The 25,217-nt window shown below is 49.8% G+C and overlaps 1 protein-coding gene across 1 annotated transcript in view; it reads left to right on the top strand.

Annotated features, from left to right (window-relative positions):
• Positions 1–22,334, top strand: part of LOC144142338 (TNF receptor-associated factor 5-like) — a 60,945-nt gene extending 38,611 nt beyond the window's left edge. Inside the window, exons 6-12 of the mRNA XM_077673768.1 lie at positions 555–629; positions 2,678–2,770; positions 4,040–4,102; positions 9,523–9,576; positions 17,137–17,199; positions 19,429–19,500; positions 20,325–22,334. Of these exons, the coding sequence (XP_077529894.1) occupies positions 555–629; positions 2,678–2,770; positions 4,040–4,102; positions 9,523–9,576; positions 17,137–17,199; positions 19,429–19,500; positions 20,325–20,501 (597 nt within the window). The 3' untranslated portion in view covers positions 20,502–22,334. The remainder of the gene's footprint in view (positions 1–554; positions 630–2,677; positions 2,771–4,039; positions 4,103–9,522; positions 9,577–17,136; positions 17,200–19,428; positions 19,501–20,324) is intronic.
• Positions 22,335–25,217: the final 2,883 nt, after the last annotated feature.

Raw genomic sequence — 25,217 nt, 5'->3', positions numbered from 1 at the left:
GTGCCAGCCTACTCGCTGACGTAATTTGCTCCATAAGACGAACAAGAAAAAAGAGAACAAAAAGAACACAAACGCAGTGTATCAGAAAAGAAGCTCGTGGAAGTAATTTATGCCAAAAGACAAAAAAAAACAGAAACAAAAACAAATGGAAGGGAAGAAACACACGCGAATGCAATCTAGTAGTGAAGAAGCTAAGGGAGAAGTATGAAAACGTCATTTTACGCCAAGCTGTTTCGCGCAGGGGGATGGTTAGCACTCTTGCATTGCATTGGCCCAGCCGTATGTTCTCGGTACGCCCTTGTGGGTGGGTGTACCAATGGCTCCATCCCATGACAGATTGCTTGGACGTGGGTCGGAATTCTTTCCACACTTCTTTGGTAACTCCTGCCTTCAGAAAGGGGTTAACTAGGCTTTGTCTCGGTGGGTCGGCACACTAACATTGTGTTCTAACATTATGTTCCTGTTTGTTTCACCCATGGCTCCTGAAACGAGGCAAACCGTACATTAGCAGATTGCCTGAAATGAGTTTACTTGTTGCGTTGCACTTGTTGCAGATGCCACTGCACTATGAAGAATGTGACCTGAAACCTTGGTGTTGCACAATGAAGGATTACGGGTGCGCTTTTGAGGTGAAGCAATTTCGGAATCCTCATTTATTTTGTCTTTGTTCTATTTGTACTATTAATGATCAGTGACATTCCAAACAACTGTGGTTGATTACTCTGTCATAGGAATCGGTAAAACGCAAAAGTGAAATGTGCAGCGAAATCTTCAGCTGAGCATGATTTCCGGGTCAGCGGCTGTCTTGTGGGTGTACTTGGCGAGTGACGTCATGCTGGCGGGTCGTTTCGGCAAAGGTGTACTGGCGTCATTTCCGAGATGGATATTACGTCAGTGAAATCTTGGTGTATCCCGGCATAAAACACTTTCGCGTGAAAATATAAAACGCGAAAACGAACAACCCAAAGTATAACGTTCTCATTAGTACTAAAGGTTGCTTCCCCGCAAGAAGACCCTCTGTGCAGGGGTGCACCTTTTACAGGCCGCTTGCTTCATTGTACTGGCGTCACTACCGTGACGGATATGACGTAAGTGAAATATTTGTGAATCCCGGAATAAAACACTTTCGTGTTAACAAAGAAAAAACAAGACATTTACTGGCCCAGTATTTTGTACCAACAGTAATATTTTTATTTTGCACAAGGACGTTATATACCAGTGCAGCTGTTGCGAACTTGGAGGCTTAATTTTACAAATAATGCACACCAGTAGGTTATACGAAAGTACCGAAGCGGATTTAGCGCTGAGTCTCACTGAATGAAAAAAGACCTGTAAATAGAGCAAGTGTCTTTTTGCTTGTTTGGACCATCTTTTGCAGCATCACGTTTTACCCCAAGCTTGGCGCTGCCTGGTAGCTGCGAACAATCACGTGCTTCCAAGAGCTGCTTTCTACCACCCGCACTGGGCACGGTATACAGACGTTTGCAAGAGCGTGGCAAGTTGCGCACGTCGCTTACAGCAGCCAGCCGTACTGATTAGCTATGGTCAGACCTCGTTATGTTAAACTATGGTATGTTAACTACGGCATGTTATGCAACGAAGCAAGATGTCATGAGCAGGGGCACCATTGCAGAATGCTCATACAGTTAAGCCTGGATGTAAGCAATTTCCGGAGTTAACGAAGTTTTTTTATTCCCCACTGCCACCTCCACTGGAGCCCATGTGTTTGCGACCTCTTAGTAACGAAGCGTTGCAGTGGATAACCTTGATATAACGAAGTCGACAAGCTGATCACTCATCGTTTCCCGCGCTTTTACCGAAAAATCAACCGGAGAAATTAACTAATTTAGCGAATACTTACACTAGTGTTAGGAGCCAGCAGCAACAAAAAAATCTAGAATCACCTAAAAACGAAATTCGTCATTATGATAATGACGAACAGCATGGCTGGTGCCATCCCGTGGTTAACGTAGCGTCCACTTCTGGTTTTGCGTCTGTAGCGGGGCACCACACCAGGTAGCAAGAGTAATTACACTTCACTTTTGTTTTTGCCTGTACCACAAACTACTGTGCGTTTCCACGTGTGAGTGCAGTTTCAGTGCGAGACTTAAGTTTTCAGGTGCTAGGCCATCCTGTCGGCGTGTAGTCATGTGTCTCCACTCCTATCTCTGGTACTGGTTCGTCGGTGATGAGTTCTACACCCAGAAAATGAAAAGTTGTGGCTTTTCAAGAACTCACAATTTTAAATGGTGTCTACGCCGGGGAGAATGAAGAAAGTTGCCGCCTGGTAGAGTATCCCAGCTATCATCCTCTCGACAAGACCATCAAGTTCGTAAAAATACGCTCTTTCAGCACACGTCTGGTTCTTGAAACGCATCGAGGCACCGAAAAGTGTCAAAGGGCAAAAGTGATACTCAAGTTATGTTATTTGCAGTCAGTATTTTCAAGCTTCTCCTGTATTCAGTATAGACAGGGGCCAGGCTTGGGGGCAGAAGTTGTTGCCTGTAGCTTTTCCACCAAAACGGTGTGAATTTCGAAGGGGGCAGCTTTTGCCACAGGAGCACGGGTCTTGGTGCAAGACGCCATCCAGACGCACTGCCACACATGTGATGCTCCTGTGGCTCAGGCTGCCTGTCGTCCCTGTGTGTCTGAGGTCTTTTCTTGCGGTTCTGCGCAGGGTCCCAGGAAAAGTCTGATGGAGCACCTGACGTTCGAAGATCACATACACATCATTGTGACTCATTTCAAGGAGCTGTCTGTGGTGAACAAGGTGTGTTTCTGTCGTTCAGCTTATTTTTGCAAGCGTGGCACTAGCCCAGCTAAAATACACAAAATATCACTTGCTTGTGTGTGGCAAACCAGATGACTGATAATCCTCCTTGTTCCTCCGCATCAACTGGCCGTGTTGGTACAGTGTACAGCATCGAATTCTATGGGTTAACCCCTGGGCATGCTTTATGCATTGACAGGCTCATTATCTCATTTATGTATACAGCATTACGATTGCCACTGGCGTCTCCTCTCTACAACTTCTGCTTCTGCTTGATACACTAGAAATGAAATTCTCTCACCGGTCTTGGTAGATTGGATGTAGTAATCGGCGATTGAAAGTGCAACTTGAATACTGACCTGTACAATGTTGACAGAGCACAAACTATATAAAAAAGTGTCTTAATGAACACTTGCAAACCATAGTGAAGTCTTATAAACAAGAATAAACAATGCAGATCGATGGAAGATGTAATGTGTGGATTGATAAAAAATAAATCATTAATACATATACCGGAATTGTTTATGATTAAGACCCTATATAGCTGCATTTTGTTCATAATGAAAAACTGGCCGTACCTTTGCTCACTTGGCTGCAGATGTCGTTGAAAGACGATGGTCTTGTGATGTGTAAAGGCCTCTCTCCCCTCACACTCCTCTTGCTCGGTATGTGGATTTAGTTTCCCCACACCCGCACAGCTTCGGCACCGTCAGATTTGAACCTTTCGTTACTGTCACAGTTCAAGTGCCGTCTTGAGGTCTGGGCTCAGGTGTGAGCCCTTTTTGTATTTTAGGTCGAAATATTATTTTCAACCCATTTTTTTAAAATGCAATCACAAGACGCACGTACATATTTATAATTAAAGGAGCATTGCCTCGTACTCGTTATGTATTGACGTTTTGCCTCAGATATGCGTAATGTTTCCTTCTGCTCAACAGTGTTGACACGTGAGAAGTACAGTAGCAGATTTAGTAGCATGAAAAAGTTTTGCCTGTAAAAACTGCTTGTTTGAAAATATTTTGCTCAATGAAGGGACAGAGAGACAGACAGAGCAACATTTTGGGGCATAAGTAGCTTAAGGAACACTATCGTCTTTAACAGTTGCTGCTATTACTTCATTCTGAGTGCACAAGCAATGTAGACTTATGATGACACAGTGAAACAGGAGACAAAACTTGGTGGTTGCTGTTGACTTCCTCACAACAGTGCCCTCCTGGTTTTTCGATGCGAACGTAATCCCTGCTGTGTTGTCATTCTGTACGCTTGCAGGAACAACAGGAAGAAATTGGACACCTTAATGTGCAGCTTGATGCGCTCACAAAAGCGGTAAAAGTAAGTTTGCGTTCAATCGCAGAATGTCACGCATGCGTTGCTTTGGGAAAAAGTTTGTTCTGGGGTTCTGGCAATGGGGCTTGGCTGCCAGGAATGACTCACAGGGGGAAAGCTGTGCACTCACTGGCCAGTCCCCAGCAGGGTCCCTCCCATCCACCGTGCTGCGCCTGCAGCTGCGGCACCACTGGGAGGGCCTCCATTTCAGCATGCCTGTTTCTCACCGCTGGTGCACGCGGGTCATTCCACCACCACTTTATCCCGCTCGGCAGCGAGAAAGCCCAGAGGGGCGAACCCACTCATTGCGGGGGTTTGGTGAATCTTACTGGTGACACTGAGGACAACACTCTCGAGGGTGGGGATTGCATCTCTCAGGAAGTTTAAACGTGCATCTGTACACTCACACCATTGCGAGGCACTGTCCCCCTGACGTGACTCACCAGAGGTGGCCGTCCCCACTTCGGAAAAGGGGAGGAGAGCTCACCAGTTATGGTCTCCCTCTCGAACACCGAGGCGACCTTCCGGTGAAGAGAAGGGGGAGCCTCAATAGGCACACTGCCCGCTGCTCGTGCAGGAGTGTGTGTGCTCGTTTATGAACGCGCCTCTCGTCACATTTTTTGTTCTTCTCAATTGCTTTAAAGAAGAAATGGACCCCGAGATTTTTATCCAGTTCATATATTTTTGCGCGGACTGATTAGAAACACATTGGACACCCCGCTTCGGTCTTGGCACAAGTGAATATCTCTCCCGATTCGTATGCAGGGATCAGAGGCTACTTAAATTAACAAGCCATGAGAAAGGTTCTGTTGCAGAAAAAAATTAGCAGTGGCTTAGCTCGGCTATGCCAGGATATACGAAGCGTGAGCTAAGGTTCAGCTGGTTATTCTTAGGTTTCCTGGTAGTCTAGGATTAGCTGATTATCATGCTACTGCTGCTAAAGCGATTTTTAATCCAATCCAATACAGTCCAGTCCGGTCCAGTGCATCCCTCACTGCTCCTCGCACATGCGCAGCACGGCTCCACGCGAAACGGAGCCAGGTGGAACGGTTATCAAGCAGCTCCGGCGCACCGTCAAACTTGGCTACTGAGTAACGGAGGCGCACAGCTGGGCACGCGCCAGTGGCACTGCGTCTGCCACGGCTATAACGTCACTCCTATGGAATGCGCAGACCCGCGAATGTGCAGACCCAATTCTCTATACACCCGTACTCCAATTGGATTGGATTTCCAATCCAATCCAATTCAACTAATCTAATCCAATCCAATGCTCTTCGCGCTTGCACTGCACGGCCCTTCAAGGTCCACGCGAAACTGTTCAACCTCGGCCAGTGTAGCTTACGCTACAAAAGTGGTAAGCAGATGCAATTGGCAAATGACTGCAGATGTGGTTTTAGCGCTGTGTGAGATCAGTGCGTTGAACTGAAGTTTGATTTTTGGAAGGAGAACTTGGCTGTGGATAGCTGCCAGAACAGTTTCGAAGGGGTCCTGAAATACCCTCTGCCAATACACGGATGTACATACGACCAAATAAAGCACTGTATTGGTAATCGCCCCATTCGAGAATTTTGTTACTGTGATGAGTATTAGCTGAGAAATCATAAATCATAAACCACTCATTGTCGCCATGGCGTGTTGCCTCCTCTTCTCACCATTCTTATCGCTGTTCACAGCCCGTGTGCGCTTACTCCCACGATGCTTCGATGCACTCATCCCACACTTCGCTATAAAAATGGCCTGCATCTGACCGCATCTGCACGGTCATTTGCCGATTGGATCTTCTTACCAGTTTTTCTCCAACAGAACATGTCTCATGGTTTGTTAACTTAACAGGTGACGTCTCCAACCATTTCCACTTTAGCGCTTTGCTGACTACATGTCATGGTGGTTCCCTCAGCGCGAATGCACCAGTTAGGAATGCTGTATCAGTCAGACGGGGAGGAACGCACATGTCTTGTTCTCTTTCACGCACGCAGCACGGGCACTGTTTATCCGAAAAGCGCCATATTGCCGCGAACCATACATTGGGTTTGTTTGTTTGTGTTTTGCTTTTACCGCCCGGCTGCGCCGGTCTGTGTTATCTCTGCGCCAAGGGAAGCGCGTGTTCCATTCTTTCTTTATGTGCCGCATGTGTTATCTGTTGTGATAGGGAGAGCATTCCGATCTAACGTGAACAGCCCAGAATAATCTTCTTGGATCTACTATGTTCTCGATGCGAATCGACGTTTCGAGAACCACGCGCGCCAAAAGATAAAAAGCCTGCAGTGCGGACGCCGGGGCATTCGATTCGACGACACTCGCCTGTGCAAGTCACTTTGTTGACCGCTGCTTCGCCGCCTCTGTATTCTTTTGAGTTGTTAGGGGAGCACAAGTTCGCTCCAATAAACGTATTTCTTATTCAAGACAACTGCTTCGTCCTTGTCTTCGTGACAATATGTCACCCTGCCAGCGCGGAGCCTTGTTCTGCGGCGTTGTGGTAATTCCGGCTGGCTGCATGTCGAAGACACAATTTAAAGCGGCAGGGAACCCGTGCACGAAATGCGCCGGTTCAGACCGTTTTATCAGTCGCGATGAACGGCCCTCCTGGGCACAGAGCAAACCAGCGGCGCACGAAAGCAGGGTGCACGTGTTTGATTGATTTGATTCATTGTTGGGTTTAACACGCCGACGCAACGCAGGCGATGAGGCGCGCCGTAGTGGAGGGCTCCGGATTAATTTTGACCACCTGGGGATCTTTAACGTGCGCCGAAATCTCGTAATCCGCGCGAATGAAACCAAACGAGTTATCAGCGAATCGTTTGGTGAACACACGCTGCAGCGCACCGTGTCACGTCACGACATGAGCGCGACATCAGCCAATCGGCTTCTCCGCAGCTTACGCTGTGCGTCCCCCGTACACGTAGGCGCTTAAGGTCCCTAAAACCTTGGTAGGCGCTGGCATCGAGGCGCCAACTGTCGGCGCCTCGGCGCCTCTCCTATATAAGGTGCGTTTGTCGCCCCATGCACGCGTCCGCTCATAGTAGTCGGGGGCGCGTTTCGTACCTCCCGTCGCGACGGAAGAGTTCACGGATCAAATCCCGGCGCCACCGCATCAGTGGAAGTTTTTCTGGCGATGTTATTTCCGTGACGGATATGACGTCAGTTAGATCTTGGTGGACCCCGGCATAAAACACTTTCGTGTTAAAAAGAACAAAGCTTGGTGACGCACGTGGGAGAATCGTTGATGTACCGGCGTTAAATGGCGGTGTCTAAAAACACGCAGGAAAGGGGTGGCACGACATACTTTGCAATGAAAAGTGTGAGCTTTCCACCGCATGTGCAAAGGTGGACCCCGGCATAAAACACTTTCGTGTTAAAAAGAACAAAGCTTGGTGACGCACGTGGGAGAATCGATGATGTACCTGCGTTAAATGGCAGTGTCTAAAAACACGCAGGAAAGGGGTGGCACGACATACTTTGCAATGAAAAGTGTGAGCTTTCCACCGCATGTGCAAAGGTGGACCCCGGCATAAAACACTTTCGTGTTAAAAAGAACAAAGCTTGGTGACGCACGTGGGAGAATCGTTGATGTACCGGCGTTAAATGGCGGTGTCTAAAAACACGCAGGAAAGGGGTGGCACGACATACTTTGCAATGAAAAGTGTGAGCTTTCCACCGCATGTGCAAAGGTGGACCCCGGCATAAAACACTTTCGTGTTAAAAAGAACAAAGCTTGGTGACGCACGTGGGAGAATCGATGATGTACCTGCGTTAAATGGCAGTGTCTAAAAACACGCAGGAAAGGGGTGACAGACAGACTTTGCAATGAAAAGTGTGAGCTTTCCACCACATGTGCAAAGGTGGCACAGATGACGTTGAGCATCCAAACCAACGACTTCGCTTCTGGGCGCAAAACACCTAGGACCGTTTCAAGAGCGAAATGCGCGACTTTCGTTCACACCCTTTGGAACTGTGGTAATTAATAAGCAACAATGTCTCCTGCAGTCTAATGGAAATTGAGCAGGTTTAAAATTAAAAATAGCAGTCTTTGTTCTTTAGGCATGTGAAAAAAGTCACGGGCAGACGAGGCAAGGATACGTGCAATTTCTGCTATTTTTTGCACTTGAAGTACAGATAAAGAATACCAACTCTAGCCCAAACCCATGCCCTTCTACAGTAAAATCTTCTGCACTCTCCCTTAAATTGACCAGGCTGAGAACAATAGAGAAGTTGTGCGCTGAGAGCAGCTGAAAGCAGTACTGCGCCAAAATATCCGGGACCCATGTGCATGTTTTGTCAGTGTTCCTTGTACAGTGGAATCTCCATGGTACGATTCAAGGGGATACGAATTTAATTAAGGATGATGCGAATTTCTGCAAAGTCTGGGCGAATTTTCATTGTTTGCGATGGGCAAAATTGAGGCTGTTATGAACGGACCTGCGAGGCTCGGCGGATGATATAAACGAGCCGGCGAGGCGCCCGACTGCCGAGCGAGCAAGTGATGGCAAAGTACGAGCTCTCTCCCCCCTCTTTGGCACTCTTTCTCCAGGAACGGCCGGGTTGTTTTCTGCTCACGAAAACGCGCCGTGCACGCCACAGGCGCGCTGACGCCGCTTGCACGCTGCACGCTGCATGCGGCGTGGCCGGTGGCGGCAACATGGCGGCGGCTTTGGCCATGGCGTGGTGCGGGGGGCTCGAGCGACAACTTCTAACCACTTTTTAAAACGCCGCTCAAGGCACACACGAAGTTGCTTGTGCGGTGAAGGAGCTGGTAATGGGGGAAAATTGGTACTATAAGGCATCATCCCCGCCTCTAGTGAAAGCGCCCATGAAATATCTGCCGGGGTGGTAAGCCTAAACATCTACGGCGGGGCCACCCGGCTGTGTCGAGTGCTTCAAAACTACCACCGTGAGGCGCGCGCCTCCCAATTGGCGCAAGTTGTCAGGCGCCTTCCTCCCACTGCCGCGCAAGTTGCACATCATTTTCTGCCTCAGTCATGGAATCACCAACAGGGGCGTGAAAAAATTGCACGCGCAACGCCGACGCGCACGGATCGCATGTAAAAATGCGCCATGCTGTTCACGTCTTGATTGTTGCGGCGTGTAGTGAGCTTGGGCACTGCGAGTGAGGAGACGAGTGCGAAGTTTTACGCGCTCCTGAAAGGGCTGCTGTGAAATGGAGGTTAAAAAAAAGCAGAAAAAATCACGGATTGCTTCACGCGAAAGTAAAGAGAAATAAACGAAAATTCTTTTTAGTGGTCAAATTTTTCGTCTGTACGAATTTTGGATGATACGAATATTTTTCGTGGTCCCGCGAGATTCGTACCATCGAGGTTCTACTGCGCTTGGAATGTTACTTGCAGTTATTTCTTTTGATAATAGGTTTTAGACTCTCTTATACCATCTCGTGGTGGGTAAGCACAAACTTGTGCTTTGGTGTGATGCAGGAGGGAAACCGAAGGGTATCGACAACTCTCCAAACGATCAGCCGGGCACTGCACGTGAGTCTTTTCTCTCGATTGGAAATGCTGGCAGGGAAGGACTCTTATGAGTGCCGAGTGTGAAAGCGTGTGATCAATTTCCGCTGATAGCGCCTTCGGGCGGGTGTGTTAACGTCGCAGCCATATGAAAATCCGCCGAGAGTTGCTGACGGCAGCGGATGGCGACAGCATGAGATTGTTTGACGCTGAGCTGCGAAAACAGTGTAGCCTTCAAGCAGAAATTTTATTCATTCATCAATACTGTGAGCCTTGGTGAGGCTCTTACAGCTCGCTAAAAAACTGAATGCTCATAGGAGCCATTGTAAGATGCACCATCAAAAATCGTTCGTTAGAGATGACGGGAAAACCTGCAAGATATAGGTTATACCGTATTGTTACAGAGCAGTTTCTACAAGGATGTTGTCTCCCAGGTTTATAATTGAAAGGGATTGGCCAAGCGCACTGCGGATTGATAGAAGAGGAAGTCGAGGTGGTGACTCAACCGGCCATTTTGCAGGATCACCTTACAGGTTTTCCAGGTCACGTCATTATCGGCACTGACGCCTCCGTCCGTAATGAGAAGGCAGGCGTAGGGATTGTTTCTCCCTGTTTAGATTGGTCTTTTTCACTCCGCCTACCTGATTACACTAGCTCTTTTCATGCAGAATACTTGGCAATTATCTTAGCCCTTCGAAAGTTAGATTCTACTAAACAACATGTAATAGTAATCACCGACTCTCACTCAGTTTGCACTGCTCTTTCTCCCCAAATAGCTCTCCTCTACGTAGAGCCCTCAATTATTTATTGCCTACATCTCTACGAGAGCTGCGTTTGGTGTGGGTGCCTGGACACGCTGGCATCTGGATTAACGAATCGGCAGATACGTTGGCGGGACTTGCACTGGACGGCCCAGTGGTGGAAATCATGCCGCACATACAGTTCCTCACCTCGGCACGTTTTCGCAGATTAGGCCTCCTAAAAAGCATGGCTGAAACTGCGTGCGTAGGTTCTGAGCTCGAGCACCTCCGGTTCTCCTGGAAGTCCCGGATTAGCCAATCACGCGAATGCGAAGTTAGCCTAACTAACTTTCGCTGTGGCGTACCAAATTTAAATTATTATTTGTACCGCTGTGATCTGGCCCCTTCACCCCTTTGTGTATTTTGCAATGAATTAGAGACTATAGAACATTTTCTCCTCCGCTGCCGACGGTTTGCCTCCATACGAAAAAGATATTTGGAAAACCCTTTTAATCAATTGGCCCACCCAATCACTCTTCCTCTAATATTATCATTCGGGGCGACAGTACTGGGTTTTTGCCGCGGGGATCTTTGCCGCGCTGTACACTCATTCAACTTTGAATCACGCCGTCTGCCGTGCTAGCAGCTAATTCAAGATGGCGGGCTGCTCTTAAAAACATGTCTGCGCCTGTATCCTTTGCCTCCCCGGTCACTGCCTCCCCTTCGTTGCCGAATCTTCTTACTTTAATTTTCTTACATAATTTCTACGATTGTCCTTCGGCCAATCCTTTCCTTATTCATTTGTGCTGATTTTGTAGCTGGTGAGCTCTATCTGCTACCGCACCTTATTTTCTGGCAGTTTACTTATTATCTTTTTACTCCCGTTCATACTCACCTTTTTCTGTAATTATTCACTTTTCTTCTTTTAATCCAAATTAGTTTTTTCTCTTCTCTCAGTTAGCGCCCATTTCCTGGCCAATCCCCCTGAGTGGGTACGAGCCATTTTTTTTGGACCAAAAACAACAACAACTTCCCGACCTGTTCGCTCGGCTGTTCCTGGATCAGTGTAAATAAACCCATTTCATTAAGACCACGTCACACGGTGGAGGTGCTGGGTGCGAGCGTCCTATACCCTGCGGACCCAGCGAAATCCTGCCTTCTTCATTGGAGTAGGCAAATCGCCGGCTTAAAACTCTTCCCCAATGGTGGTCACCGGTTGGCATCACAGGGAACCACGCGTGTTCTACAGGAAACAAGCCTACAGCAACAACACCTTGTGTCCAAGGGAAGGTACCCCAACCTCCATCCCTCACGCCGAAACACCTGCAACAGCAACAACCAGAGAACAAGCCCGCCACCCCAGAGGAAGCGAGCGAAGAGTCTCTGAACATGGAAGACGAAGCCGACAAGATCTCTTCGGTATCGTCCCCAACAACACAGACTACGAGTACACCATGCAGCATCGGCTGTGCGGTCCGCATTCGACGTATCACAGAACGCGTAGACAGGCTCGAGAAACGCGTGGACGCTCTCGAACAGAGAATGAATGCCAGATTCGACCGGCTGGAGAAGTTCCTGTTCGAGAAACTCGGAGCTTCCTCTGCAGCCACCGGCAACCACGGCAACAACGGAACGCAACAACAACAACCATGCCCACCCCAACCAAGACAAGCCTAAAGATCTGGCACTGGAACGCCAATGGCTTCCAGTGCCGAAGAGCCGTACTACAGCAACACCTGAGGTCCATGAAGTCTCCCCCTGACATTATCATGGTCCAAGAAACACACACGGAGCAAGCACCAACCTTGCCGGGATACCGCACACACGCCAGCCCTCCCAGCGCACGGGAATGCGGCACGGGAGCAGCACAGGGGGTCTGCACCTTTGTCCGGGGATCACATTCATAAAGCACGAACACTTTCTCGGCCGCAGCACAGCAATCGAGCTCTGCGCGACCGAGGTGGTGATTGGCAAGAAGAAGACTGAAACCATGCTCTTCATCAACACCTACAGCAACCCGCAACACAGGCAACAGAAATTCAAAGCCCTGTTTCATAAAGCACTGAAGACGGCCCCCAGCGACACGATGGTGATCGGCGGGGACTTTAATGCGCAGCACAAGGAACTCGGGTATGGCATCACGGCAGCCAAGGGAAGGGACCTCTTGGACGATGCGACGGACGCGGGCTTCATCCTGCTCACCGACCCGGCCAACCCCTCCCGCATCGGCACATCGGTTGCCCGGGACACCAACCCTGACCTCGCATTTGTGCGGCTGCCAGATGGCAGACCCATGCAGTGGAGGAACACGGGCCACAACCTGGGCAGCGACCACCACATTATCGAGGTAGAGATCCCCACCCTGGCAAAGGGAGGCATTGGCTACCAGAAAATCAAACACAGGCTAACGGATTGGCACCGGTTTCGCGAAACGAGCCTGGGCACCCAAATCACGGACATTGAAGACTGGGCGGAGAGGCTGGTAGAGGCAACTTCGCAGGCTACCACAGAGGTGGAAACGGAAAACACCATTCAGCGTATGGACCCTCGCCTCGCTCACATGATCGAGGCGAGACAAGCATTACAGAAGAGATGGAAGCGGCAGAGGCACAACCGCAACCTCAGAAAGAGGGTAGCGGAGCTGAACCGCAGCATCGAAAAATACAGCAGGCAGCTCTGCGCTCAACAATGGAACGCCATCTGCAATGAAGCGGACGGGCAGTTACACGCTGGCCGAACGTGGAAGCTGCTCAAGCACCTGATGGACGAATCCAAGAGCAAAGACTACCAACAGCACAGACTCACAGATTGTCTACGCTACCACCATGCAACTCGGAGAAGAGGAGATGTGTAAACGCTTGAACGAGCGTTACCTCCCCAGCACCCCGAGCGAAACGCACATAGACTACCAGGGACCGCCCAACCCTCTGCTCGACAAGGATATTGAAGAGTGGGAGGTTCGCAAGGCGGCCCAAGACCTCAACTGCAAGTCCGCAGCCGGCCCTGACCAAATCACCAACAAGGCCCTGCGAAACCTAAATGACGAGGCCATAACGGCCCTCACCAACTACTACAACAAGTGCTGGCGCGCCGGAACACTACCCAAGCAGTGGAAGGCAGCCAGAACAATCCTAATACCAAAGCCGAACAAGCCACCCGGCATTGAGAATCTGAGGCCCATCTCCCTCACTTCGTGTGCGGGAAAAGTATTGGAACATGTCCTAAACAACAGGTGGCAAAGGTTCCTAGAAGACCGGAACATGTACCCGCACACGATGCTAGGGTTTCGAGAGAAGCTCAGCACGCAAGACGCCATGCTGCTAATTCAGCACGAAGCCATGGACACCACCACAGTCAACACCGGGGACAACCGCGCCATCCTCGGCCTAGACCTACAGAGCGCCTTTGACAAGGTACGCCACTCTGCGATCCTGGCTCAAGTCAACAGACTGGGGCTCGGAGAGAGGACCTACAACTACATCAGGGACTTTCTGTCACACCGCACGGTGATGCTACAGATTGGAAACCTACAAATGGAAGAGCGGAAGCTGGGCAGCATCGGCACTCCGCAAGGCGCAGTCATCTCGCCATTTCTCTTCAACCTGGTGGTGATTGGAGTCGCCGAACGCCTGAACCAGCTCCCTCAAGTCAAGTACACCATCTATGCGGACGACATTACCCTCTGGTTCCCCGGGGGTAGTGACGGCCACATTGAATCCACACTACAAGAGGCAATCGAAAACATCGAAGACTGCCTGAAAGACACGGGACTACGATGCTCTCCGCAGAAATCGGAGTGTCTGATACTACCACCGCCCGGGCGCCTCCGCAAGCGAGCAGCGGAGGACGCCAAAAAGATCACGCTGCGCACGGGGGACGGCACAGTCATACCCCACGTGAAAAGCATCAGAGTGCTCGGCATGCACATCGAAGCCAGCCGCAGCAATACAACCGCAATCGACCGCATGGTCACCAAGATGGGGATCGCAACGCGTCTCATCAAACGAATATCTACGCGCAGACAGGGAATGCGAGAAGCTAACGTGCTGCGCCTCTTGCAATCATTTGTCATGAGCCACGTTACATACGTTGGTGCGTTCCACTACTGGAAACAACAGGAGAAGGATAGGATCAATGCGGCCATCCGCAAATCCTACAAGGCAGCACTGGGGTTGCTCAACAGCACGAGTAACCAGGCCCTTGCCGAACTGGGGGTACACAACACCCTGGACGAGGTGAGTGAAGCCCAGCGGGTCTCCCAGCTCGAACGCCTCGGTTCCACCAAGACCGGCAGGGCCATCCTCCAGAGGCTGGGCCTCAACCCACCTCAAGTTGACCAACATCAAGATAGGATCGTTCCCATAGAGGACGACATCATTCGCAAGATCAAGGTGCTCCCCTTGCCGCGGAACGTCCACCCGGACAGGAAAGCGGAGAGGAGAGCGGCGCGAGCCCGAGCGCTCGCCGAGGCACACAACAGTGACGAGGGGGCAGTATACGTGGATGCAGCCAAGCACCGCGACCACCCCAACACATATGTGGTGGTGGTCGTACGAGCCACCACCGGGGAACTAATGAACGCCTGCAGCATCAAGGCCCGAACGGCCGCGCAGGCAGAGGAGGCTGCCATAGCCCTAGCGCTAGCGAGCAGCCCCACAATCACCACGGTGCTCAGCGACTCGAGGACCGCAGTAGCAAGCTACGCCAGGAACGCCGTGTGCGGGACTGCAGCGAGCCTGCTCCCCGAGCGCAAGGAGACTACAACGCACATCCGCTGGTTCCCCGCACACGTGGGGGGAATCGCGGGTGGCACCGTCAACCGTAACGAGGAGGCGGACGCCATCGCACGCGAGCTCGCGCACCGTGCGGTGCCCCCCTGCCCATCGTCTGCGGCGGAGATCATGGAGCCCCTGACCAACTACGGGGACATCCTTCACTGGCATCGTGCGGGAAGACGCGCCCTGCCCCCACCTCACCCGAGGCTCAAGAGGGGCGAAGCCGTCCTCCTCCGTCAACTACAGACTTGATCCGTGCTGACTCCAGCGCTCGCGCGCCACGTGTGCCCTGGAACTTACGAAAGTGCAGTGTGCAGTGTGTGCGCGTTGGTGACTGCAGACCTGGCCCACATCATGTGGGGATGGGAAAGACACAGTGCAGTGGGGAGCCCAAAAGAGCTACCACCGGACATTATAGGACTCGTGAGCTCGCCCGAATACGAGCGGCAACTGCTGGCAGTCCAGCGGCTCGAGGCTGCTCTGGCCCGGCAAAGGCGAAAAGGAGACCCTCCTTCGGGAGGGGACTCGCCGAGTAGCCTGAACCGGTGCCCAGGCATAGCTTCGGGGTCTGCTTAGCACATAGACAGGGGGTGGCGAAGCCCTGCGTGGCCTGACCCGCCTCCCCGCCGGAAATTTTCAATAAATGTCATTTTCTCTCTCTCTCTGGAAAAAAATGATGATGTTGATAAATGGCTGAAACACTACGAAAGGGTGAGCAAATGCAATCGCTGGGACACAGCAGCGCAACTGGCCTATGTAGCGTTTTATCTCGTTGAGACAGCCTTGGTCTGCTTTGAAAACAATGAAGCAAAGGTCCCTTCATGGGCAACCTTCATCGAGGAGCTGAAAAAATCTTTTGCGACCCCACTTCCTGCCGCAAAAAGGCCAACCAGATGCGCAGTGAGCACAGGTTCCAGGCGAGACTTGTACTACATACATACGAGAGGTCCTTAAAGTCTGCACTCTTGTAAACCCGACCATGACTAAGGAGGACAAGGTGGGCCATTTGCTGAAGGGTATAATGGAAGACGTGTACAACGTCTTGATTAAAAGGGAACACCTAGCTTCTGCAGCAGATGTGGCCAACCACTGCCGCACATTTGAGGCTCTCAAGCTTCGGCGGATTCGCCCTAAATTTGGCCATCTTCCAAACGTATCTACTGTCGCTAGCGTGGACACTGGCCCAGCTGAGGATATCGCATCTTTGGTTCGGCGTATTATGAGAGAAGAACTAGGATACCAAGTTCAGGCGTATACCGCCAATCCGCCTGCCTATTCGGGGCCTCCTGCCAATTGCGTGTAGTACCACCAGTGCGCCGTTCACGAGCCTTGCCTTCAAGTACCAGTGGCACGACCTGAGCGTCGCTGCACAGAGCCGTGCGGTAGGTTTTCTCAAGATGGTGTCAATGCACGGAGCTTGCGAGTGCCGTCCCAGCGACTGGGCTACGCGACCGAATCCCGCAGAGTTGGTGGTGGCTACCCACGCCAACAAGTTGAACCAGACCACTAACGAACAGGACCACTATCGTGAACCACCTGTTTGCTATTTCTGTGGCATCAGTGGGCAGATCGCTCGCGTCTGTCGCCGTCGCCAGCAGAAAGCTTCTCGGTTCTTTGGTGATTCTTCACTCAGCCGACATGACGGCACAATCCACCAGGATCCACTTTTTGACCACCCGGCTCTGCTTGCCGACCACAACGCGTCAGCCCGCACCTTCACCACACCACACGTGACACGCTCTTCATTGATGAAACGGGTTTATTCACAGTTATGATATCCAGGAACAGCCCAGTGAACAGATTGAAAAGCGGCCGGCCCAGCTACCACCTCAACCTCCCCTTCTACCAATCCATAGTGCGCTTGGCCAATCCCTATTCGTTATAAACCCGGGAGACAACATCCCGCATAGAAACTGCTCTGCAACAGTATTTGAACAGTGCCCACATTGAGGAGGCCACAAGTGTGCCGGTATCTTTTGTGTACCTTAATTGTGTCGTGTACAGCACATTTCTTGAAGGGTCTCTTTTTGCGATGTTTTCATGAGAGATCTGCTTGCTGACAATTTCAGGCACAGCAAGAGGAAAACCGGAAATTAAAAGTGAAATTGGACGATCTTTCGAGAATGATTGAGGTAATGCATTTTGCCTCTTTGTCTACTTTAAGCGTCAACTGTACCCTATTGCTTTCGATTGTGGCCACATTCACTTATACAAAATCACACAACCAAAAATATCCCCGGAAATGCCCCGAGATGTATCCCTACAACATTTAGATTAGATGAACAGTGTATGTGCCCTTTGAGGTTATCAGGGTAGCAAAATATACGGCCTAGTCAAAAGGCAAGCAACATTTGTGATCTTTTGGCCAGTGAACAATGCGGTTGAAGGGTTCAGTGGAAAGAATGTTCGAGCTCGTGGTATGGCTCTCCTGTTATGAAGCATCCTATTTAGTAATGTTCGCTAGCTGAGTTTGGGTCTTTTAAAAAAAAGTTCCCACATACATTTATTTTGCAGTCACATGTCCATGTTGCATCAAATGTTTGTTCTAGGAACGTGCTTCAGCGAACTACCACACTTCATTCTTCAAGACTTGTGGTGTCACAAGTTGTAGTGCAGAAATGTGTGCGGGACAGGATGCCTGTTTTTACGTTTTTTTGGCATTCTATACATTAATAAGCAACCACTGCTCCAGTCAATGGTATTCCCGACATCCTAGTCTATTGGTGCAGGCCAACTGGTTTGCACTTTATTCTCCTTTAAGGCCAACTGCACTCAAATGTCACCTCGACCAAAGTCGTTTTGAACGTGTAGTAAGTACAACCAAATCAGCTGGGACACGAGTGGTAGCCCCTTGAAATGCCTTGTTAATCAGTCAGAAGCATTTAAAAAGCTCCGCCGCAGACCACGCTGCACCTGCCGGCGGATCACGTAAACAGCCATGACGCGCCTTTGACACTCAAGCCGACGGGGGTTCCTTCCTGTGGCCAGCCGCGCAGCTGGAGAACTGGTCAAGCTCTGCAGTGAACGCTTCACCCATTTGCTTCCCCGCGCGTGCGTAGAGCTTGCGTGCAGGCTTGCTCTCTAGCTGCTGACCATCCAGCCACTCGCTTGCCGGCCGCAACTTAATTTTAATGGCCGCGCTCTCCTCGATTTCGGTTTCAAAATCGGTGATTTTTTTTCTGACCGCTTGTGGCGTCCACACGCGTATTTCAGCTATTGTATCTTGCACCTTGCTTTCTTTTTTGGCAGGCTATACGGAAATAGTGTTTTCAAGAGGTCGAAATTTTGAGTGCAGCTGGCCTTTAACATTTGTGCGAGTGCGCCTGCTAAACAGCGGGCCCTCACCGAGAGTGCTTGCTGCCCGACTGGGGTAGCGGCTAGCGGCGTGCTCGCCTGATGCTGTGCGCATCCGTGATACAATGGAGTGATTGATTTGCTTGCCGGTTGTCATGTAGTGAGCCTCCCGATCGTTCTGAGGAGGTCCCCATAGGTTCCCAAGGGTGGTGCAATGGCTATCGCCGGGCTTCTTTAATTTCCGCAGCTTGTAAATTCTGTGCAGATTTTTTTTCTTATGTGTGAGTTACGTGTATCACGTGCTATGCACGTATGGATTAAATAAACCAGAAAGAACTTTACCATCCCTTCCTGAAGAAAGTTGAGAAAATTGCGAAAGCTTTCTAACGTAAAAAGTGCGTCAAAACCTTCGCTAAAAGTGCGCTGCTGAAAGGGCATCCAATCGATCGTCAAACCTTCAAAGGCTCAAATCGCAAACAAAGAATGAACCCATGTGACGATTTTTCGCACCCTAAGTACGTGCATCTACGAATGATCTAACTGTGCGTGCTGTATGAGACAGAGGTATGCTATTGTACTCCTTCATGATAGATGCATGTATTGTCTTTTCTAGAGCCATTCCTTTTTCGTGGTTAGCAAGTAACCGATTTGATACAATGGAAGCCATTTCCACTCATGCACTGTGTGTCCAGAGATCTTATCAGGGCTTTTTGCCCGAGCAACCGGTCTATGGAGAAGTGCATTACTCTTATGACAGGACGCAATCGTTCCCACTAAGAAAGCTTTCGCTTTAAAACACACTGGCGGGTAAGTGTGCTGTTCTGCCTAATATTGCACACTGTAGGAGCGACTGTTTAGTGTTGGTGTTACTTGGCTTGCAGAGCATTATGTTGAGTCAGTTGGGGTTTTAGGGCACTTGCGCACGTTATGAAACAAGGCTGCGTGTGCCAACCGGGTAGTGGAATTTCCTGTAAAACTGGATAGCTTTCTGTGCTTTGGACTAGTTACCATGTAGTCGAGGGATGGGAAAATAAACTGAGTGGCTGCTGCGCACTTTTTCTTTACAGCAAAAAACGATCCACCCCATCGCTACTGCAAAAATGGATGGCACCACGACGACGCACCATCGGATACCAGGGGTAGGTGTAGGCAGTGGCTTGCATCGTGCGCTGCACCCACCTTTTGCATTCAAACAGCAACCATTTGTGAGCTGTAAAGGAACTTGGGTCACTGTCTTTGAAGGCTGAAATGAGATCGCTTTCGGGTTGATCGACATACTTGTGACTTAAGAGAAGTTGCACGAAGCTCTTGATTATGTGGTGGGCGGCACATTGGTGAGATTGTCTGGTACGGGGCGCTTTGTTTGGGGTTTCTGCGGTTGAAACAACGTGCAGCAGTAGTCGCGGTGCCTCTTGCGTCCAGTACTCCGGTCTGAGCCTGGCTTTTCTTAATAAAGCAGGCAAAAGAAAATGACAATGGTAACTCTGTGCAGTCCCAGAAGAGGTGTTCTGTATGCGTTCAGGTGCCTGGCAGAAAAGGAAGCGACGTCTTACCTTGCGAGCCTGTGACACTGCATGCCATTCCTGTTTGCCGGCTGCCTTGATGGTTTTATAGCAACAGAAAGCTTGCTGATTGTTGGAATTGTGTTTGCCAGTGTTGACCAGCTTTCACCAGAACTATTTTAGCGATTTTTACCTGTCGTTCTTTTCCTTTTCTCCTTGTGGACTTTTGTTGCCCTCTCGTGATACTTCGCTAAAAGTAGGGCCCGCTGAGAAGGGAGCAAAAAACACTACAGCACGATGTTTGGTGGTGGTTTTGTCACATGCCACGCTGTTCAAATGGAAAGGCGCCAAACGAACAACAAAATCCCTTTCATTGGCCGAGCGATCCCAGCCCACCATTGTGGCCCCCCTTCAGTTGGCCTCCTCTCACCCTGGTGGGGGGGGGGTGCCCTCGGGGACAGGACGGCACCATCGAGAGGGTCACGTACCCGCGCTTCGTGGAGGCCGGGCTCGTGTCGCGTCCCGTCAGCGCCCGGGGCACGTCTTCGTCGTCTGCGGCTGCCGCCGCGGGCCTCCCGACCGTGAGCATGGCGGCCCCCTCGTCCACACGGCTGGGTCGGCACCACCAGAGCACCTGACAGCCGCCCGGTGGTGGAGGGGCGCAGGCCACGCACCACCACCACCACCACCACCACCCGCAGAGGGGGGGCCCCCACGGTGCGGGACCCTCCGGAGTGTGAGCTGGCCCAGCAGCGAGTGCCCTTCATTCAGCCCATGCACTGGAGGGAGCAAACTGTTTCTGCGCCATTGTTGCCACTCTCCGGTCGGGAGCTTTCCAAGGGTCCTCCGTGAGGCCAAGCGGGGCCGTGTTTGTTGGACCGTCATGTGCGGTGATGACAGTGGGCGGATTCCATGCTGTTGATGCGCCGAAATGTGTTCTCCGCTTTTCATTTGCCGGTAGAGTTAGCCGTTTGCTTCTGGAACCGCGCTGTCTGACTGCCGTAAACAACACGAGCTCTCAGATGTAATGAAGCAGCCAACTGCTTTGTCGTCTTAATTTCGGAACTGATGTGGCACCCGCGCTAAGTTTCAACCACAAATAAATAGGACGGATCTAAGCTCATTAGCTGTTTCAGTTATTCATATTTGGCCATCAGCTTTTTGGGGTGTCCGAAAGGTACACAGCAGACGCACTTAGTACGCCAACAGTAAAGTTAGATCAAAATGAAAAAAAAATCCTTCTATACTCTGCGAAATTAATTGCTGTCAAGAATTATCGTACTGATAATTTTTGTAGTGACTTCGCTGTTTCATAGTGGCCTATGCTTTTCGTATCCTATGCAAAATACCAATTGATGAGCAATTAAATCACCCCCTGCTGTGTAGTATCTTTACGCGTCTCCACAACAATTAGGGCCGTAGAGCTGGACGACACTCCCAGCTAACTCATGGACTTTGTTGCTGACCACGGCCGCTAAGGAACCGAGAAAAGGCATTCCGTTCTGGCCTCAGCAAGGCTTCAGGGCTGACACCCGAGCAGAGTGGGCTGACGTCACTGTGTTCAGTTCTGAGGATGTGTCCTGGGAGATTAGTAAGGTGATGTCTTTGGGACAGCTAGTCGTCCCATAACGCCTTAAAACATTCCCGCACCTTTGGAAGCACAGCCGCTTTCGGGCCCTTGTATCTGTGAGGCGGTAAAATGCACACTAAATGCATTGCGCCAGTGTGTTTTGTTCATTTCAAATTAACGGCTGGTCATAAATGAAGATCTGAAGCACAATTGGACGTTCTTATTACTACATCCTCTCTGGTTATTCCCTCCCCATTACCAAGCATAACTGTTGCTTTGGGTGCGTAATACAGTTGAGTGCCGAATACACGCCAGCGAGTGTTTTTGGTTTGTGAGCATAACGCTGCTCAGCTGTTGTGGTGTGCTGCTTCGCAGTATTGAGTTTAAAGGTGTCAAATACTAATAGTAAAATTGAGGGGCAATGTTCAGAAACCCTTATGTTCCACGCTTTTACGAGTTTGTTGCAGCAAGAAATTTATTACCTTCTTGCTTGTAGTAGTTGTTCTTTGCTTGAGCACTGCCTGTTGTCGCCATAAAACTGCCGCTGTTCGCTGATGCTCATCTTCTGCAAAACATTGTTGCACACTCGGGCGCAGGACATCTCAGATCAGCTGCCATTGCTTCGTCCACACACCGTACAGTACTGAGAAGAAGGTGACCCGTGGTTACGGAATGGCACGAGTTAGGTAATGTCAGTTTCAAAGCAGCGTCTGCCCTACCTCAGGTTTATTTTAATGCGTTCATTGGCATGTTCCGGCTGACCCTACTGTTGAGGCGTCGTTTGTGGCTGCTGTGCAGTGCTGCTGCCAGGGCATCGGGTGCACTGTTTGGTGCAGAGCAAGGGTTCAGCAGTGTTCGCACATCATTTTTACTGAGAAATAAACCAACGCCTATGAATTAATTCCAGATCAAACATTTTGGCACTGCAGCCTGAAGAGATCAGTGATAAGCTGCTTGTTCATGTTGAGCTTTGAACAACGTTAGTCGTAAGTGAACTCTACTGCCATGAATTACACTGGATGCAATTATTCTCTTTAATGTGAACTTTTCGAGTCCCACAATTGTTTATTGTCTAGATAAAACCCCTCACACAATGTATTTCCCTTCTATACCTTTGCTCTTTGTTTATGATACGTTATTATACAGCGGATTGTTGTATTGCAAAGACGTTTACGACTGCTCGACGCTGGAATGGACTTGAGGGTGGCTGAAAGGACAGTGTGCTATTTTTTTCTACTGGCTTCGGTGGCAAGTCCAGGGATGTGGTTCGTCTTTGCATCCGGGTATCTGCAGAGTTGCTCAAAATGACGCTGAAGGCCTCGCATGTGTTCAAGTGCGTGCATCTGTTTTGGGAAGGTGTGCTGTGCACGCCACACGCCTGTTGTGGCGGCTCTCGGTGTGGTCAGGAAGGAGCCCAGAGAGCAGGCGGCGTGAGTGATGCTTTCGAGTGTCTTGAACCGAGCACAGATATTTCGGGTCTCACTTGGTGGCAGTCATTGGGGCCCCGATGCACAAGAGGTTTTATCAGGCACGACTAACTTGGCATCTGCATTGCATTACGCGCACCCTTTTTAGCCACGGTGTTAAAACGTGTCCAGAAACGTGTCTTTGAATTCTGTGCTAACTTCGAAAAGCAGGGGAACGTAGAATATTTGGTTCTTTGGTGACCAATTTGGGGGGCAAGACAAACGGCCTAAAGTTGGACCGATACTTTCTTTGTAGTCGGAAGTGAAACACCACAACTGACTTCCAAATATTTGCCGTTACTGACACTACACGATTCCCAGTAAGAACGATAACACCGTGCGTTTATGGCTGCGCATTGCCCAGCCTCGAATTCTATGGAGCATTTCAGTAAAATAAAAAATTAAGCATAAATTGCATGCAAGAAGAATAAGATTTTAGATTATTGCGGGTCGCACGCCACTAAGAAAGCCTCTGCTGTCTTTGGCAGCGTGGTGTCTAGTGTATCTCTGCAGCCCTGCTTTTTGTTGCCAATTACGCGAGCTACAACTGCCAGGGAAGAGCGTGCACACGGGAACTTTGGATGGGATGAAAGGAAGGTATAAGCCATACAACTATGACAAAGCTCAAGTATGTCGTTGTCATATAGTATAAATATATACACACACTATTTATGAGGTAGGTATAGTTGTACAGGCAAATACAGACCCTATCGCTCTCTACACTTTATATATAAACTCTATATACATATATAAATATATACAGAAGACACAAGAGTTATGATATGCGCCACTGAAACACACAAAAGAAAGGAAGGATGTGTGAAATTGTGTTATATTTTATTATTATAAGATTGTCTGGCAGTCAGGCGATGAGATATTTAGTAAGCTGATATCCCTATAGGGTGAAATTTGCTTCAGCACTCTGATCTGTTTGTGTGTAGTTTCATTGGCACAGTATGTGTCATATGTTTGGTGTACAAATTGAATTGTACGTTATGGCTGCAAAAGGGGTGCTTTAATTGACTAACAGTTACCTTGTTAAAATAATTAGAGATGGCTGACAAAATATACTTCTAAGGGAGGGAAAATGTTTCGGGCATCCTATTTCATTTCAAATTAGTACGTCGGAGCCCTTCAAAGATCCCAATTTCTACTTTATCATTTCTTTAAAACCTTAGTACATGTGTCGCCTGGTGATTGCGGGTTGAAGAGTGCAATTTTTTGCTTCAGAACTTGGGTGTTGGCAATGGGCCCCGTGTAACATAGAGGGGGGTGCGGCACATGTGCTGGAACGCTTACAATCAAACAGCTGTGCGCACGCTCCAGAGGCAAAAGAAGAAAAAAAGGTGTCTATACAAGCGCTGATTGAACATGTCGTCTTTCACTGGCTGTAAATGGCTCTGTGTCTCCGACCCGCCTTGAAGGGCCGGTTAGCAATGTAAATATGTAGATAAGTCTTGTAGTTCCCGTGGATGGCGGTGCTTGTCAGGGTCCTTGTAGCCGTCACCACCATCGCCCTCCTGGTACTTGGAGCCCTGCTGCAACACAGTCGATGCCGTGCTCTTGACGTATTTGCTCCTCTTCGTACTGCGTAAAATCACGCCGTTAAGTGGCCTGGGTTTGTGGCAGGGCAGTTGAAACGGGGACTCAGTTGACGCCTGTGTTTTAAGGGCCTTCACCGAGCGCCCTCAAGGTTTCGCGCAACAGGAAGACGCAGTGCTGGCCCCAGGCGCGGGCAGGCCCCGTCCCTGGTGAACACCATTGCGAGACAGGATAGAGAGAAGCCCTCGTGCTCCTCTGTACTGCGTTCACCAAGGTTGCAAATTTCATGGGTGGCTTTGAGCGGCTGTACACAATGTATCTCAGGGTTTAAAAGTGCCAATCTGTGGGAAATAAACAAGAAAAAGGGCGCATTTGCTGCCACAAATTGGGAGGCAAATTGTACTAGCCCTAGGCATTCGACGTGTTCAGCTTGGGGAAGAAAGTTATGTTGACTCGTTGGACAATAGAAAAATGCCAGCAGCTGCCTTTGATTCTGAAGTTGATTTTGCAAAGCTTCAAGTTGCTTTTATTACCCACCAGTTACTTGCTTCTGCGTGGATTATAGCGCTTCCGGGTGTATTTGAACCAAAGCTGGTTACGTGAATATTTCAGCCGGTTTTTTCGTTAACATCAGCGTGCATTACAGATAGCCGCGACGCTCTTATGGAAGCAGGCCAACGCTTTCTTTGCTACTGCTGCCAGCAAAATTCTTTTTTTTCTTCCAATTCCTGCAAAAAAGGACCGCATCGTTGAGGATATTTTCACTGCTTTGCTCA

Source organism: Haemaphysalis longicornis, unplaced genomic scaffold (assembly GCF_048455015.1).
Source record: "Haemaphysalis longicornis isolate Haplotype H1 unplaced genomic scaffold, Haemaphysalis longicornis Haplotype H1 scaffold_6, whole genome shotgun sequence".
Lineage (NCBI taxonomy): Eukaryota > Metazoa > Arthropoda > Arachnida > Ixodida > Ixodidae > Haemaphysalis > Haemaphysalis longicornis.
The sequence above is the reverse complement of the archived record's forward strand: the minus strand, read 5'-3'. Positions and strand labels throughout refer to the sequence as shown.